Source organism: Hyla sarda, chromosome 11 (genome assembly GCF_029499605.1).
Source record: "Hyla sarda isolate aHylSar1 chromosome 11, aHylSar1.hap1, whole genome shotgun sequence".
Classification (NCBI taxonomy): Eukaryota; Metazoa; Chordata; class Amphibia; order Anura; family Hylidae; genus Hyla; species Hyla sarda.
This window is the reverse complement of record NC_079199.1, coordinates 41,051,012-41,063,420: the sequence shown is the minus strand read 5'-3', so window position 1 is coordinate 41,063,420 and position 12,409 is coordinate 41,051,012. Positions and strand designations below refer to the sequence as shown.

General features: G+C 45.3%; 1 protein-coding gene across 3 annotated transcripts in view; it reads left to right on the top strand.

Moving 5' to 3' along the window:
• Positions 1-1,504: 1,504 nt before the first annotated feature.
• Positions 1,505-12,409, top strand: part of LOC130295512 (titin homolog) — a 79,779-nt gene continuing 68,874 nt past the window's right edge. For 2 of the 3 annotated variants that reach the window (XR_008848861.1, XM_056546346.1), the window contains exons 1-4: positions 1,996-2,193; positions 8,678-8,763; positions 10,471-10,582; positions 11,761-11,896. Coding sequence is in view for 2 of the 3 variants with exons in the window: in XM_056546346.1 (XP_056402321.1) it covers positions 2,124-2,193; positions 8,678-8,763; positions 10,471-10,582; positions 11,761-11,896 (404 nt within the window). In the remaining variant the exon portion in view is untranslated. Of the gene's footprint in view, positions 1,554-1,995; positions 2,194-8,677; positions 8,764-10,470; positions 10,583-11,760; positions 11,897-12,409 lie in introns of those variants that run through there. The other variant, XM_056546347.1, reaches the window with a different exon arrangement.

Here is a 12,409-nt window from a genome sequence, read left to right as displayed (position 1 = left end):
TAGGGCCCCCATCCCCCAGGGGGCCCCCTGACGGCTGCTTTTAAAGTGGCCGTAGTGCCGACTTCTTGTTAAACATCAGCAGCCCGGCCGCGGCCACTTTAAAACAGTTACCAGCGGTGGGTCCTGCGGGCCCGGACACTTCTCCTGCTTTTTCTATTTTTCATATTTCCTTACCTGGCCGCACTCGGCAGGCTCAGGTAATGTGGCGGGTCTTCTGGGCTGTGTGGATAATATGATGAGTGACGTCTCCTGGGGCTCCTCTGCACGGCATCATGGACGTCACTCCTCATTTCCTGCAGTGCCGGCTGCTTAAGTTAAGCAGTCCGGCTGCAGGAAATGATGAGTGACGTCCTTGACACCGCGCAGAGGAGCCCCAGGAGACGTCACTCATCATATTATCCACACAGCCCACAAGACCCGCTGCATTACCTGAGCCTGCCGAGTGCGGCCAGGTAAGGAAATATGAAAAATAGAAAAAGCAGGGGGAGAGGGGGACCTAATGTGTGTGAACTATACTGCCAACCTAATGTGTGTGAACTACAACCTAATGTGGGGGAACTATACTGCCAACCTAATGTGGGGGAACTACAACCTAATGTGGGGGAACTACAACCTAATGTGGGGGAACTACAACCTAATGTGGGGGGAACTATACTGCCAACCTAATGTGGGGGGAACTATACTGCCAACCTAATGTGGGGGAACTATACTGCCTACCTAATGTGGGGAAACTATACTGCCAACCTAATGTGTGGGAACTATACTGCACCTAATGTGGGGAAACTATACTGTCTACCTAATGTGGGGGAACTACAACCTAATGTGGGGGGAACTATACTGCCAACCTAATGTGGGGGAACTATACTGCCTACCTAATGTGGGGAAACTATACTGCCAACCTAATGTGTGGGAACTATACTGCACCTAATGTGGGGAAACTATACTACCAACCTAATGTGGGGGAACTATACTGCCAACCTAATGTGGGGGGAACTATACTACCAACCTAATGTGGGGGGACTAGACTACCAACCTAATGTGGGGGAACTAGACTACCAACCTAATGTGGGGAAACTATACTGCCAACCTAGTGTGAGGGGAACTACACAAAAATATAAAATTGTACTATTCTGATCCCTATAACTCTTTTATTTTTCTGTATATGGGGATGTATGAGGGTCATTTTTTTGTACTGTGATTTGTAGTTTTTATCGGTACCACTTTTGTTTTGATGGGACTTTTCAATTGCTTTTTATTTTTTATGGTATATAAAAGTAAATAAAAATATGCAAATCTGGTTAGTGCACTATTACGACTATTGGGGCCCCTCTTTTGATTTTGCCCAGGGCCACGCTAAGCCTAAAACCGTCCCTGCCCACTATGTGAGGTTTGCCAGGGTTTCTTTAAAAATCCAGGCCAGTCCTGGCAAATTTGCAACTATGCAGTGTTGAAGGTGGTAACCTAAGGATATGATGCCAGGGCAGTATAAGTGAATGCAGCAGAAGCAGCTGGGAACATGAAAGAATAAATACACACTGGAACAACGAGCTATTGTATGTACTAAAAGTCCCCTCATAACCTACAAGCACAATGAATGTGAAAGTACAAGTGCCAGCACTCCCATCATAGGCTACATCAGTGTTTCCCAACCAGGGTGCCTCCAGCTGTTGCAAAACTACAACTTCCAGCATGCCCGGACAGCATTTGGCTGTCCGGGCATGCTGGGAGTTGTACTTTTGCAACAGCTGGATGCACCTTAGTTAGCAAACACTGGTCTAGATTAACCATGTGACCAAGTTGTGAGCATCTTCTCTATGCCAGTCCAGCAAAGTATAGCAGTGTTTAGGGGGCAATCTTGCATTATTCATAGGATTAGTTTGGAAGCAATTTAGACATATTTGTCCAACTAAATTATTGATTAAAAAAAAAAAATGTAAGGGAAGGCGTGCTTCACCCCTTAAAAATAATTGGTACTGTCTACTTCTATTCACATTACTTGCTGCCAGATAGCTCCACTGCCTTCCAGCAGGGGTGTATGTTTATGGAGGCGTCTGGTTTCCATAGTAACCCTGTATGCTTGCGAGGTAGTAGGCCCTGATTTTTGGGCGCCCGGAGGACATAGGATGATGTCGGTTCTGTCAGTGCCGGACTGCAAGGCGGTGTCAGTGGTCTTGAATCACTTCATGGAAGTGGGTAAGTGCCGGGAGGTAGTCGTCTGCCAGCTGAGGGACGCGCACTGATTTACCGGTGAGGTAAAGCGTCCAACTCAGACTGCACGTCCCTGGAGGCTGTACGGGAGGAGAGTCAGGAGGAGGTATACTGCCGGCACCTGATATAGTCATGTATAGTGCGGTATACAGAGGGGCTGCCCGCCTAGACACTGCCTGAATGTACCAGCTATAGAGTGCCTCCTACACAGTCCCAGCTATAGAGTGCCTCCTACACAGTGCCAGCCATAGAGTGCCTCCTACACAGTGCCAGCTATAGAGTACCCCCCTACACAGTGCCAGCTATAGAGTGCCTCCTACACAGTGCCAGCTATAGAGTGCCTCCTACACAGTGCCAGCTATAGAGTGCCTCCTACACAGTGCCAGCTATAGAGTGCCTCCTACACAGTGCCAGCTATAGAGTGCCTCCTACACAGTGCCAGCTATAGAGTGCCTCCTACACAGTGCCAGCTATAGAGTGCCTCCTACACAGTCCCAGCTATAGAGTGCCCCCTACACAGTGCCAGCTATAGAGTGCCTCCTCCACAGTCCCAGCTATAGAGTGCCTCCTCCACAGTCCCAGCTATAGAGTGCCTCCTACACAGTCCCAGCTATAGAGTGCCTCCTGCACAGTCCCAGCTATAGAGTGCCTCCTACACAGTCCCAGCTATAGAGTGCCTCCTACACAGTCCCAGCTATAGAGTTCCCCCCCTACACAGTGCCAGATATAAAATGCCTCTAACACAGTCCCAGCTGTAGAGTGACTCCTACACAGTCCCAGCTATAGAGTGCCTCCTACATAGTCCCAGCTATAGAGTGCCCCCTACACAGTCCCAGCTATAGAGTGCCTCCTACACAGTCCCAGCTATAGAGTGCCTCCTACACAGTCCCAGCTATAGAGTGCCCCTACACAGCCCCAGCTATAGAGTGCCCCCTACACAGTCCTAGCTATAGAGTGCCTCCTACACAGTCCTAGCTATAGAGTGCCTCCTACACAGTCCCAGCTATAGAGTGCCTCCTACACAGTCTCAGCTATAGAGTGCCTCCTACACAGTGCCAGCTATAGAGTGCCCCCTACACAGTGCCAGCTATAGAGTACCCCCCTACACAGTGCCAGATATAAAATGCCTCTAACACAGTCCCAGCTATAGAGTGCCTCCTACACAGTCCCAGCTATAGAGTACCTCCTACACAGTCCCAGCTATAGAGTGCCTCCTACACAGTCCCAGCTATAGAGTGCCTCCTACACAGTCCCAGCTATAGAGTACCTCCTACACAGTCCCAGCTATATAGTGCCTCCTACACAGTCCCAGCTATAGAGTGCCTCCTACACAGTCCCAGCTATAGAGTGCCTCCTACACAGTCCCAGCTATAGAGTGCCTCCTACACAGTCCCAGCTATAGAGTGCCCCCTACACAGTCCCAGCTATAGAGTGCCCCCTACACAGTCCCAGCTATAGAGTGCCCCCTACACAGTCCCACCTATAGAGTGCCCCCTACACAGTCCCAGCTATAGAGTGCCCCCTACACAGCCCCAGCTATAGAGTGCCTCCTACACAGCCCCAGCTATAGAGTGCCCCCTACACAGCCCCAGCTATAGAGTGCCTCCTACACAGCCCCAGCTATAGAGTGCCTCCTACACAGTCCCAGCGATAGAGTGCCCCCTACACAGTCCCAGCTATAGAGTGCCCCCTACACAGTCCCAGCTATAGAGGGCCTCCTACACAATCCCAGCTATAGAGTGCCCCCTACACAGTGTCAATTATAGAGCGCTCCCAAACACAGATTGCCCCCCACAGAGTGCTCTCATACACAGTTCCAGAAATAGAGCCCCCCTCATACACAATGTCAGCTACAAAAGTGCCTCATACACAGTGTCAGATATAGTGTGCTCATACACAGTGCCGGCTATGGAGTGCCCTTCTACAGAGCACCCACATACACAGTGCCAGCTATAGAGTGCCCCCATAAACAGTTTCAGCTATAGAGCACCTATACATAGTGACAGCTATATAGCCCCCTATACAAAGTGCTAGCCACAGAGCACCTCATACACAGTGCCTGCTATAAAGTGCCCTATATATAAGTGCCAACAATAAAGTTGCCCCATATATAGTGTCAGCTATAAAGTGCATCCTACAAAGTTCCCTATACAGTGTCAGCTATAGAGTGCACCAAACAGACTGTCAGCTATAGAGTGCCCCCGTACAGCATGTCAGCTATAGAGTGCCCCATACAGAGTGCCTGCTATAGAGTGGTCTAATACAGAGTGTCAGCTATAGAGTTGTAAATTTCCGCCACAAAATTTTTTTTCCTTGGGCCTTACTTTTTATGGTGAAAGATGTTATTACAATGTACAATTGGTCACACAAAAAACAAGTGCTCTTATGGGTCTGTGGATGGAAAAATAAAAGAGTTACAGTATGGTTCTTAAATGGACACTGTCAGAAATAAAAACTTTTTATATGTTGTATCTCTATATATCCGTGTATCTTTGTATATCTTGGCAAAACAATAATTTTTCTAATATACTTCTTTAAAAAAAAATCTGCCTTTGAAAATCCCACCTCGAGGGGTCCCATACCTCCTGGGACACTAATGAGTCCCACAGCAGAATGAGGGTGTCCAAATTAGCAAAATTGCGTTTTTCTTTTTAATTTCCCCACAAAAATAGTGTTTTTTGGTTGCGCCATACATTTTATTATATAATGAGTTATGTCATTACAAAGGACAACTGGTCACGCAAAAAACAAGCCCTCACACTAGTCTGTGGATGAAAATATAAAAGAGTTATGATTAAATTGTCTGAGTCCTTAAGGCCAAAATTGGCTGAGTCCTTAAGGGGTTAAAGGGGTATTCCGGTGAAAACCTTTTTTCTTTTATATCAACTGGTGCCAGAAAGTTAAACATATTTGTAAATTACTTCTATTAAAAAAATCTTAATCCTTCCAGTACTTATTAGCTGCTAAATGCTGCAGAGGAAATTCCTTTCTTTTTGGAACACTGATGACATCACGAGCACAGTGCTCTCTGCTGACATCTTTGTCCATTTTAGCAACTGGGCATAGCAGATGTATGCTAAGGGCAGCATGGTGGCTCAGCCGTTAGCACTGCTGCCTTGCAGTCCTGGGGCCTTGGGTTCAAATCCCACTAAGGACAACTATAAATAAATAAAGACTTATTATTATAATAATGTCAGCAGAGAGCACTGTGCTCGTGATGTCATCAGAGAGCATTCCAAAAAGAAAAGAATTTCCTCTGTAGTATTCAGCAGCTAATAAGTACAGGAAGGATTAAGATTTTTTAATAGAAGTAATTTACAAATCTGTTTAACTTTCCGGAGCCAGTTGATTTAAAAGAAAAAAGGTTTTCATCGGAGTACCCCTTTAAGGCCAAAATCGGCTGTGTTCTTAAGAGGTTAATAGAAGAAGCAAGCTGACATTACCTGATTTGATTGTTGCTATTTCTAATCTGTTTTTATGTTAACACCAATTAATGCTCCATATAATTTATCATTGGAACAGTATGATACTGAGTCTAACACTTAGGGGGAGATTTATCAAATCCTGTCCAGAGGAAAAGTTACTGAGTTGCCCATAGCAACCAATCAGATCGCTTCATACATTTTTGAAAAGGTCTCTAAAAATGAAAGAAGCCATCTGATTGGTTGCTATGGGTCAACTTTTCCTCTGGACAGTTTTTGATAAATTTCCCCCTTAGTATACCTGCAGGTCTGGCTACTTAGCTACTTTACAATTACTGGCAGTGGCAGCTGGCTACAAGCAGACTTGGAATGGAGACCTGGAGACCACCGGGTGTGAGACTGTGACACAAGGAGCAGATGTGATGTCAATGCTGCAGTTTTCCTGCTAACCTGCCCCTGCACAGTGCCAATGTTTCTCACTGTACTCAGCACCATAGCCTGTAGGTCACTGATGTTGCCATCACAATAGCTCAAGCTAAACATCCCCCCCCCCCCACGTAGACCAATAGCAAAAGACACACATGGTGAGCACTGAGAGAAACTGCGCATAGAGGCACAAAATCGCCAGAATAAATCCCTGGATCAACCTTCTGTCCCTATAGATCTAGAATTCATAACATGAAATGTTATCATTCTCCAAAAATGCATCCAGACCCCTTTTCAATTATTTTATCGAGTTAACCATGACCACCTGCTCTGGTAGAGAATTCCGCAGTCTCACTGCTCTTACAGTAAAGAACCCCCGTCTGTGCTGGTGTAGAAACCTTCTTTCCTCTAAACGTAGAGGATCCCCCTTGTTATAGATACAGTCCTGGGTATAAATAGATCATTGGAGAGATCTCTGTACGGTCCCCTGATATATTTATACATAGTTATTAGGTCTCCCCTAAGCCTTCTTTTTTCTAAACTAAATAACCCTAATTCTGATAATCTTTCTGGGTACTGTAGTCCTCCCATTCCCCGTATTACTCTGGTTGCCCGTCTTTGAACCCTCTCCAGCTCCACTGTATCTTTCTTGTACACTGGTGCCCAGTACTGTACACAGTATTCAATGTGTGGTCTGACTAGTGATTTGTACAGCGGTAAAATTATTTCCTTGTCGTGGGCATCTATGCCCCTATTGATGCACCCCATGATTTTATTTGCCTTGGCAGCAGCTGCCCGACACTAGTCACTACAGCTAAATTTACTATTAACTAAGACTGCCAAGTCCTTTTCCACGTCAGTTGTCCCAAGTGTGCTCCCATTTAATACATAATCCCAGCCCGGATTTTTCCTCCCCATGTGCATTACCTTACATTTATCAGTGTTGAACCTCATCTGCCATTTCCCAGCCTAAACCTCCAACCTATCCAGATCCATTTGTAACAGTGCACTGTCCTCTATTGTGTTTACCGCTTTATAGAGTTTAGTATCATCTGCAAAGATTGCTACTTTACTATTCAACCCCTCTACAAGGTCATTAATAAATATATTAAAAGGAGATATCCAGTGCTGAAAAACTTATTCCCTATCCTAAGGATAGGGGATAAGTTTCAGATTGCAGGTGGGTCCGACCGCTGGGGCCCCCCGCGATCTGCTGTACGATGCCCCGGCTCGCTGGCCAGATAGCGGGTGTCGACCACCGCACAAAGCGGTGCCCGACATGCCCCCTCAATACATCGCTATGGCAGAGCCGGAGATTGCCGAAGGTCCCGTACAGGAGATTGCGGGGGGCCCCAGCGGTCGGACCCCCCGGTGATCTAAAACTTATCCCCTATCCTTAGGATAAGTGATACGTTTTTGAGCACTGGATATCTCCTTTAAAAAAAGGAAATTAGGAACTATAATGAAACTATTGAAGATAATCCTGGCCCTATAACAATTGTTACCATGGGATTCTCTCTGTGTGTTGGCTGTACATCACATTCTCCCATTTGAGGTAAAAAGAGGCCAATGATTGTTCATCGACCTGACTACCCTGTGCAAGAAAGGGGGTTATGGGAGCCTCCCCTGATCTGGTTTCCTCCTCCCTGTGAAGTCCCCTCCAGCCTATAGGTAAAACCTAATTAAAGCCACATGGGGCCCCATACTAACCACATGGGTACAAATCGATTCTTGTGTGTGCACCAGCTAAGCAGTGTGAACAGTCATAAATTATAATTCCATATCTAATATTATAGGAAACCACTTGCTGTGATTTTGGAAAACTGCCTCTGAGCCCAAAAATAAAAACACCAAAGAAAAAAACACCAGGTGGATTTGGTGTTTCATAAATCCTTATTAAAGGGGTACTCCAGGGAAGTACATTTAAAAAAGAACTGCAAAGCCACCACACTAACTTTTTGTCTTCTCTGGCTGCTTGATATTCTTCCCTGCACTTCAACATGGATACTACATTTCCCAGCAGCCATTGCAGTTCTGTTCTCACTGTCCTCCAGCTCCCTCTCTGAGAGCAGCCTCCATGCTCCTGCTCTGTGAGCAGAGAAATTCAGTGTCTGATTGGCTGAGGCTGCACACATCTTCCAGGTAAAGGAAGCATGACTTATCAGAGCAGGGCAAAGACCACATGGTCTGTGTCTTCCAGGAAGGTGGGGGCTTCTTTCAGAAAGAGACTTGGAGCAAGACACGGTGGATGGCTGGATTACGTATTTTTCTCACTCACTGCATGTAAGTGACACCTGAAAGTGGAGAAACCTCTTTATATAGCTAATGAATGATATTTAGACAATTAAATAGGTTAGTGAGAGGGAAATTATTAGTTATGGGTTTAGTTCCCCTGAGTACCCCTTTAACTTTCAGTTAACATCTGGTCGTGGCATTTTTGGGCGTTAAAAAAAAAATAAAAAAAAATAAAATAAAACAATTACAGAACAGGTTAAAAGCTAGCCTGAATGAGATTTTATAAAACCCCATTGCCCAGCCATGTACAGCACTTTGTAGTAAAAGGAAAATCTATAGCAAATCCACCATGATTGAATGTTTCAGATTCTGCTTGTTTTATCTAGAGAAACACGTAAAAGATAAAGACCCAGGATTTGACGAAGACATTTCATACCACTTGATGTCAGTGGCAGATGCTGTTAAGGAACTGGTAAGAATGGGCAAGTACATGGTGTATATACAGTATTTAAAGACATGTACTGTATAACAGAAAATCTAATATTTGTAAATCACTTCAAATGAACAGTAGTAGAATGTACAGAAAAATTCTATAATCTCGAGTTAACGGGACCTGATGCAATGGAATATGAAAAATTACAGATCACAAAACTACCTTAGAATTGAAAAGTTTAATAACCCGTATGGTAGACTGCTTTACATCAAATAATAACATTAGGGTTTTAGAAATTCTGGACTGTTAGATGACAAATCTAGGGCTATTCCAAGACTTTATTTCTTCAGCCTTTGAGCGCATGATGCCAAGTTATAATACTGTGTAATATGCTTCTATTACCTCCATGCATAGAACTCTCACCTGGAAGTGCTGGAGTGCAAGTCTTTTTATTTTACTGTTGTCTCTGACCTTTTACAGCATTCCATGTTGCCAGAGACTATATGTTATAAGTCACATGGTCTCCAGGGGGTGTTGCTAGGCTGCAGTGGATGGGTGGATAGCAGGGTAGAAGGGATTAAAGGGGTACTCTGCCCCTAGACAGCTTATCCCCTATCCAAAGGATTGGGGATAAGATGTCTAATCGCCGCTGGGAACCCCTGCGATCTCTCCTGCAGCACCCTGTGTCATTTGCTTCATGAAGCAAACTTCACTTTGTGCCTGATGACTGGCGATACAGGGGCCGGAGTATTGTGATGACATGGCCCAGGCCCCTCGTGATGTCACAGCCTGCCCCCTCAATACAAGTCTATGGGAGTGGGCGAGACGGTCGCCACGCACCCTCCCATAGACTTGCATTAAGGGGGCAGGCTGTGACGTCACAAGGGGGGGCATGACATCATGATACTCCGGCCTCTGTATCGCCAGTCATCAGGCACGGAGCAAAGTTTGCTCCATGCAGCAGATGACACAGGGTGCTGCAGGAGAGATCGCGGGGGTTAGTAGTTTAGTACATAAAGTGGTACTCCGCCCCTAGACATCTTATCCCCTATCCAAAGGATAGGGGATAAGATGTCTGATTGCGGGGCCGCTGGGACCCCCGCAATCAGACATATTATCCCCTATCCTTTGGATAGGGGATAAGATGTCTAGGGGCGCAGTACCACTTTAAGTACTAAATAATTCTGTCCACCCACTCCCTGCAGCATAGACATGCGCCCCAGACATATAGTCTTTGGTCACATGGAATGCTGGGAATAGTTGAGACAACAGTAAAATAGAAAGACTTGCACTACAGCACTCCCGGATGTGGGTCCTGTGCACAAAGGTAATAGAAGCATATTACACAGTATTATAACTTGGCATCATGGACTCAAAGGCTGAAGAAAATCTTAAAATACCCCTTAAGGGTAGGGTCACACGTAACGGATTCCCAGCGTATATTACTCTGCGGATCCACTGGTGACCCGACCCTGTTGTATGCTGTTCCCCCCCCTGTGTCCTGGTCGCAGCAGCAATCCGTTGCTATGAACAGCCACACATTGATGAGCGAGTTGCCGCGTGCATGCGCAGTGTACTCCGACATTGCGGCCGCCATATTGAAAAAGGAAGGCCTATATTAAGTTGCTTATGCTTTCTGGATGAGAAAAAAGTGCTTTCAATATATTACATTCAAGTCCCTAGAGCTATAGAGCAGTTTCCTTTTATGTGGTATGTGCGAGCAATTTTATTCTCTACACCAATTAGGAAGACATAAGAAGGAATACACGGGAGCTTCTGGAAGTGGCAACTATAGAAAACAGCAAATTACGATACCGAACTGTGCATCTGCCAAGAATCATCACAAGAGAGATTGAAGGTAACTTCCAGTAGTTGCAATCTATTAATTGATTTTACATACATCAGGAACCAGTATCATGGAGTCACCTAACTTTGAAGGAAACCAGTCAGCTGCCAATTCCTGTTCCAAACTGCTGACACTGTTTTATAGCTGTTAGGGCAACATGGTATATTTCATAAACTGTCTATGCTTCAAAAAGTTACAAAAATGCTCTTATCCTTTGGTGCCAAATGTCAAAGGGGAGTTCTCAAGCCCCTGAAGTGCTGAGGGCGGGAATGCATCTTTTCTCCTCCTCCCATCCCTTCCCTGTTTCACTGACAGTAAGCTGGAAGCTGAACTCTGCTTTCAAATCTGGTTCCTGTTCTGGGCATACAAGTTTTTCACAGGTGCGAGGGTTGGAAACAGGGTTTGTCTTCCAGCTGACTGTCAATCAAGCTGGACAGGGATAGAAGGGGGAGTGAACAGGCATTCCAGCCCTTAGCTCTTAAGGCGCTTGGGAACAACATTTTGCAACACAGAATAAAAGCCTTTTTCTAATGTAGTTTGGAAAGTGAATCCAGTATACCAAGACCAATAGTACCAATAATACCGGTATACACTGCCACATGACAACCATACAGTGACCATATAATGGTAGATACCAGCTGTATACAGGCGCTGCAGACTGTATAAGTGATAACAGTTACATCCAGTGACTAACAAGCGACATCTTCTCTGATCGGAGTCATTCACATTTCTTTTTGTTCTCCTTTCGGACTGGGGCATCTTGAGGTATCCCCACAGCCATAACTACACGCTAGGGGACTGGCCAGGGAAGGCATATGCCCCCCTCAAGATGCCTGATGGGCATGGACACCCATAACCTTGTTACTGACTCACTAGTTGTCCTTTTTTGCTACACTTATTGTACTGGGAACACTACACAAGATCTGCCATTTTGGACATGCACTAATTCTTACGCTGGCCCGTTAAGTCTACTTCTACCAGATCAACTTTAAGAACTGACTGTACTGGATGCCTGATCTCTCCCCTTTACAGCCACTATTGTCACATGTGATCTATGTTATTCACATCACCTGTCAGTGGTTTTAATGTTCTGGCTGATCAGTGTAATCTAAGATATACAGTATTTACCAGAAACACATTAATATGTGATTGTGTGATGAGTGACAGGGGAATGGGTTTACTATTACTAGATGCAGTTAGAAGCGCTCGTGAGTCCATTGCTGCAGAGAGACTTCACTTAGAGAATGAACTGAAACAGATCAGGGAGCAGCTGGAAAAAACTGAAAGAAAGCAAAAAGAACTTGAAGAGATGAATGAATATATGAGGTAAATTGAATGACTTTGAACTCTTTGTATAGCTTAGGTAAGTGGCTATGAAGAGTCATTGACGCTGTCTTAGTGGTATAAAATATACCTGCTTTATCAGTAAAGTATAGTTAAAACCAGCAGTTTGCATACACTATATAAAAATACACTTATGCATGTTTTTCTCACTATTTGACATTAAAGGAGTTCTCCAGTGCAGACTTTTTCTATTCCGTCCTGCCCAGGCTGCAAAAAAAGACAAAACAAACTTCCACTTACCTTCCTACGTTCCCCCGGAGCTTCGCAACAGCTGATCGTTCGGCCGGGCTGTCTCCTTCCTACTTCCCTTAGCCCAGTATGTCACACAGCACTTCAGCCTATCACCGGCCGCGATGTCCCGCCTTGGCTGGTGATAGGCTGAAGCGCCGTGTGACGTACCGGGCTAATGGAAGTAGGAAGTAAACAGCCCGGCCGAACGATCAGCTGTTGCAGAGCTCCGGGGGAACGTAGGAAGGTAAGTGAAAGTTTGTTTTC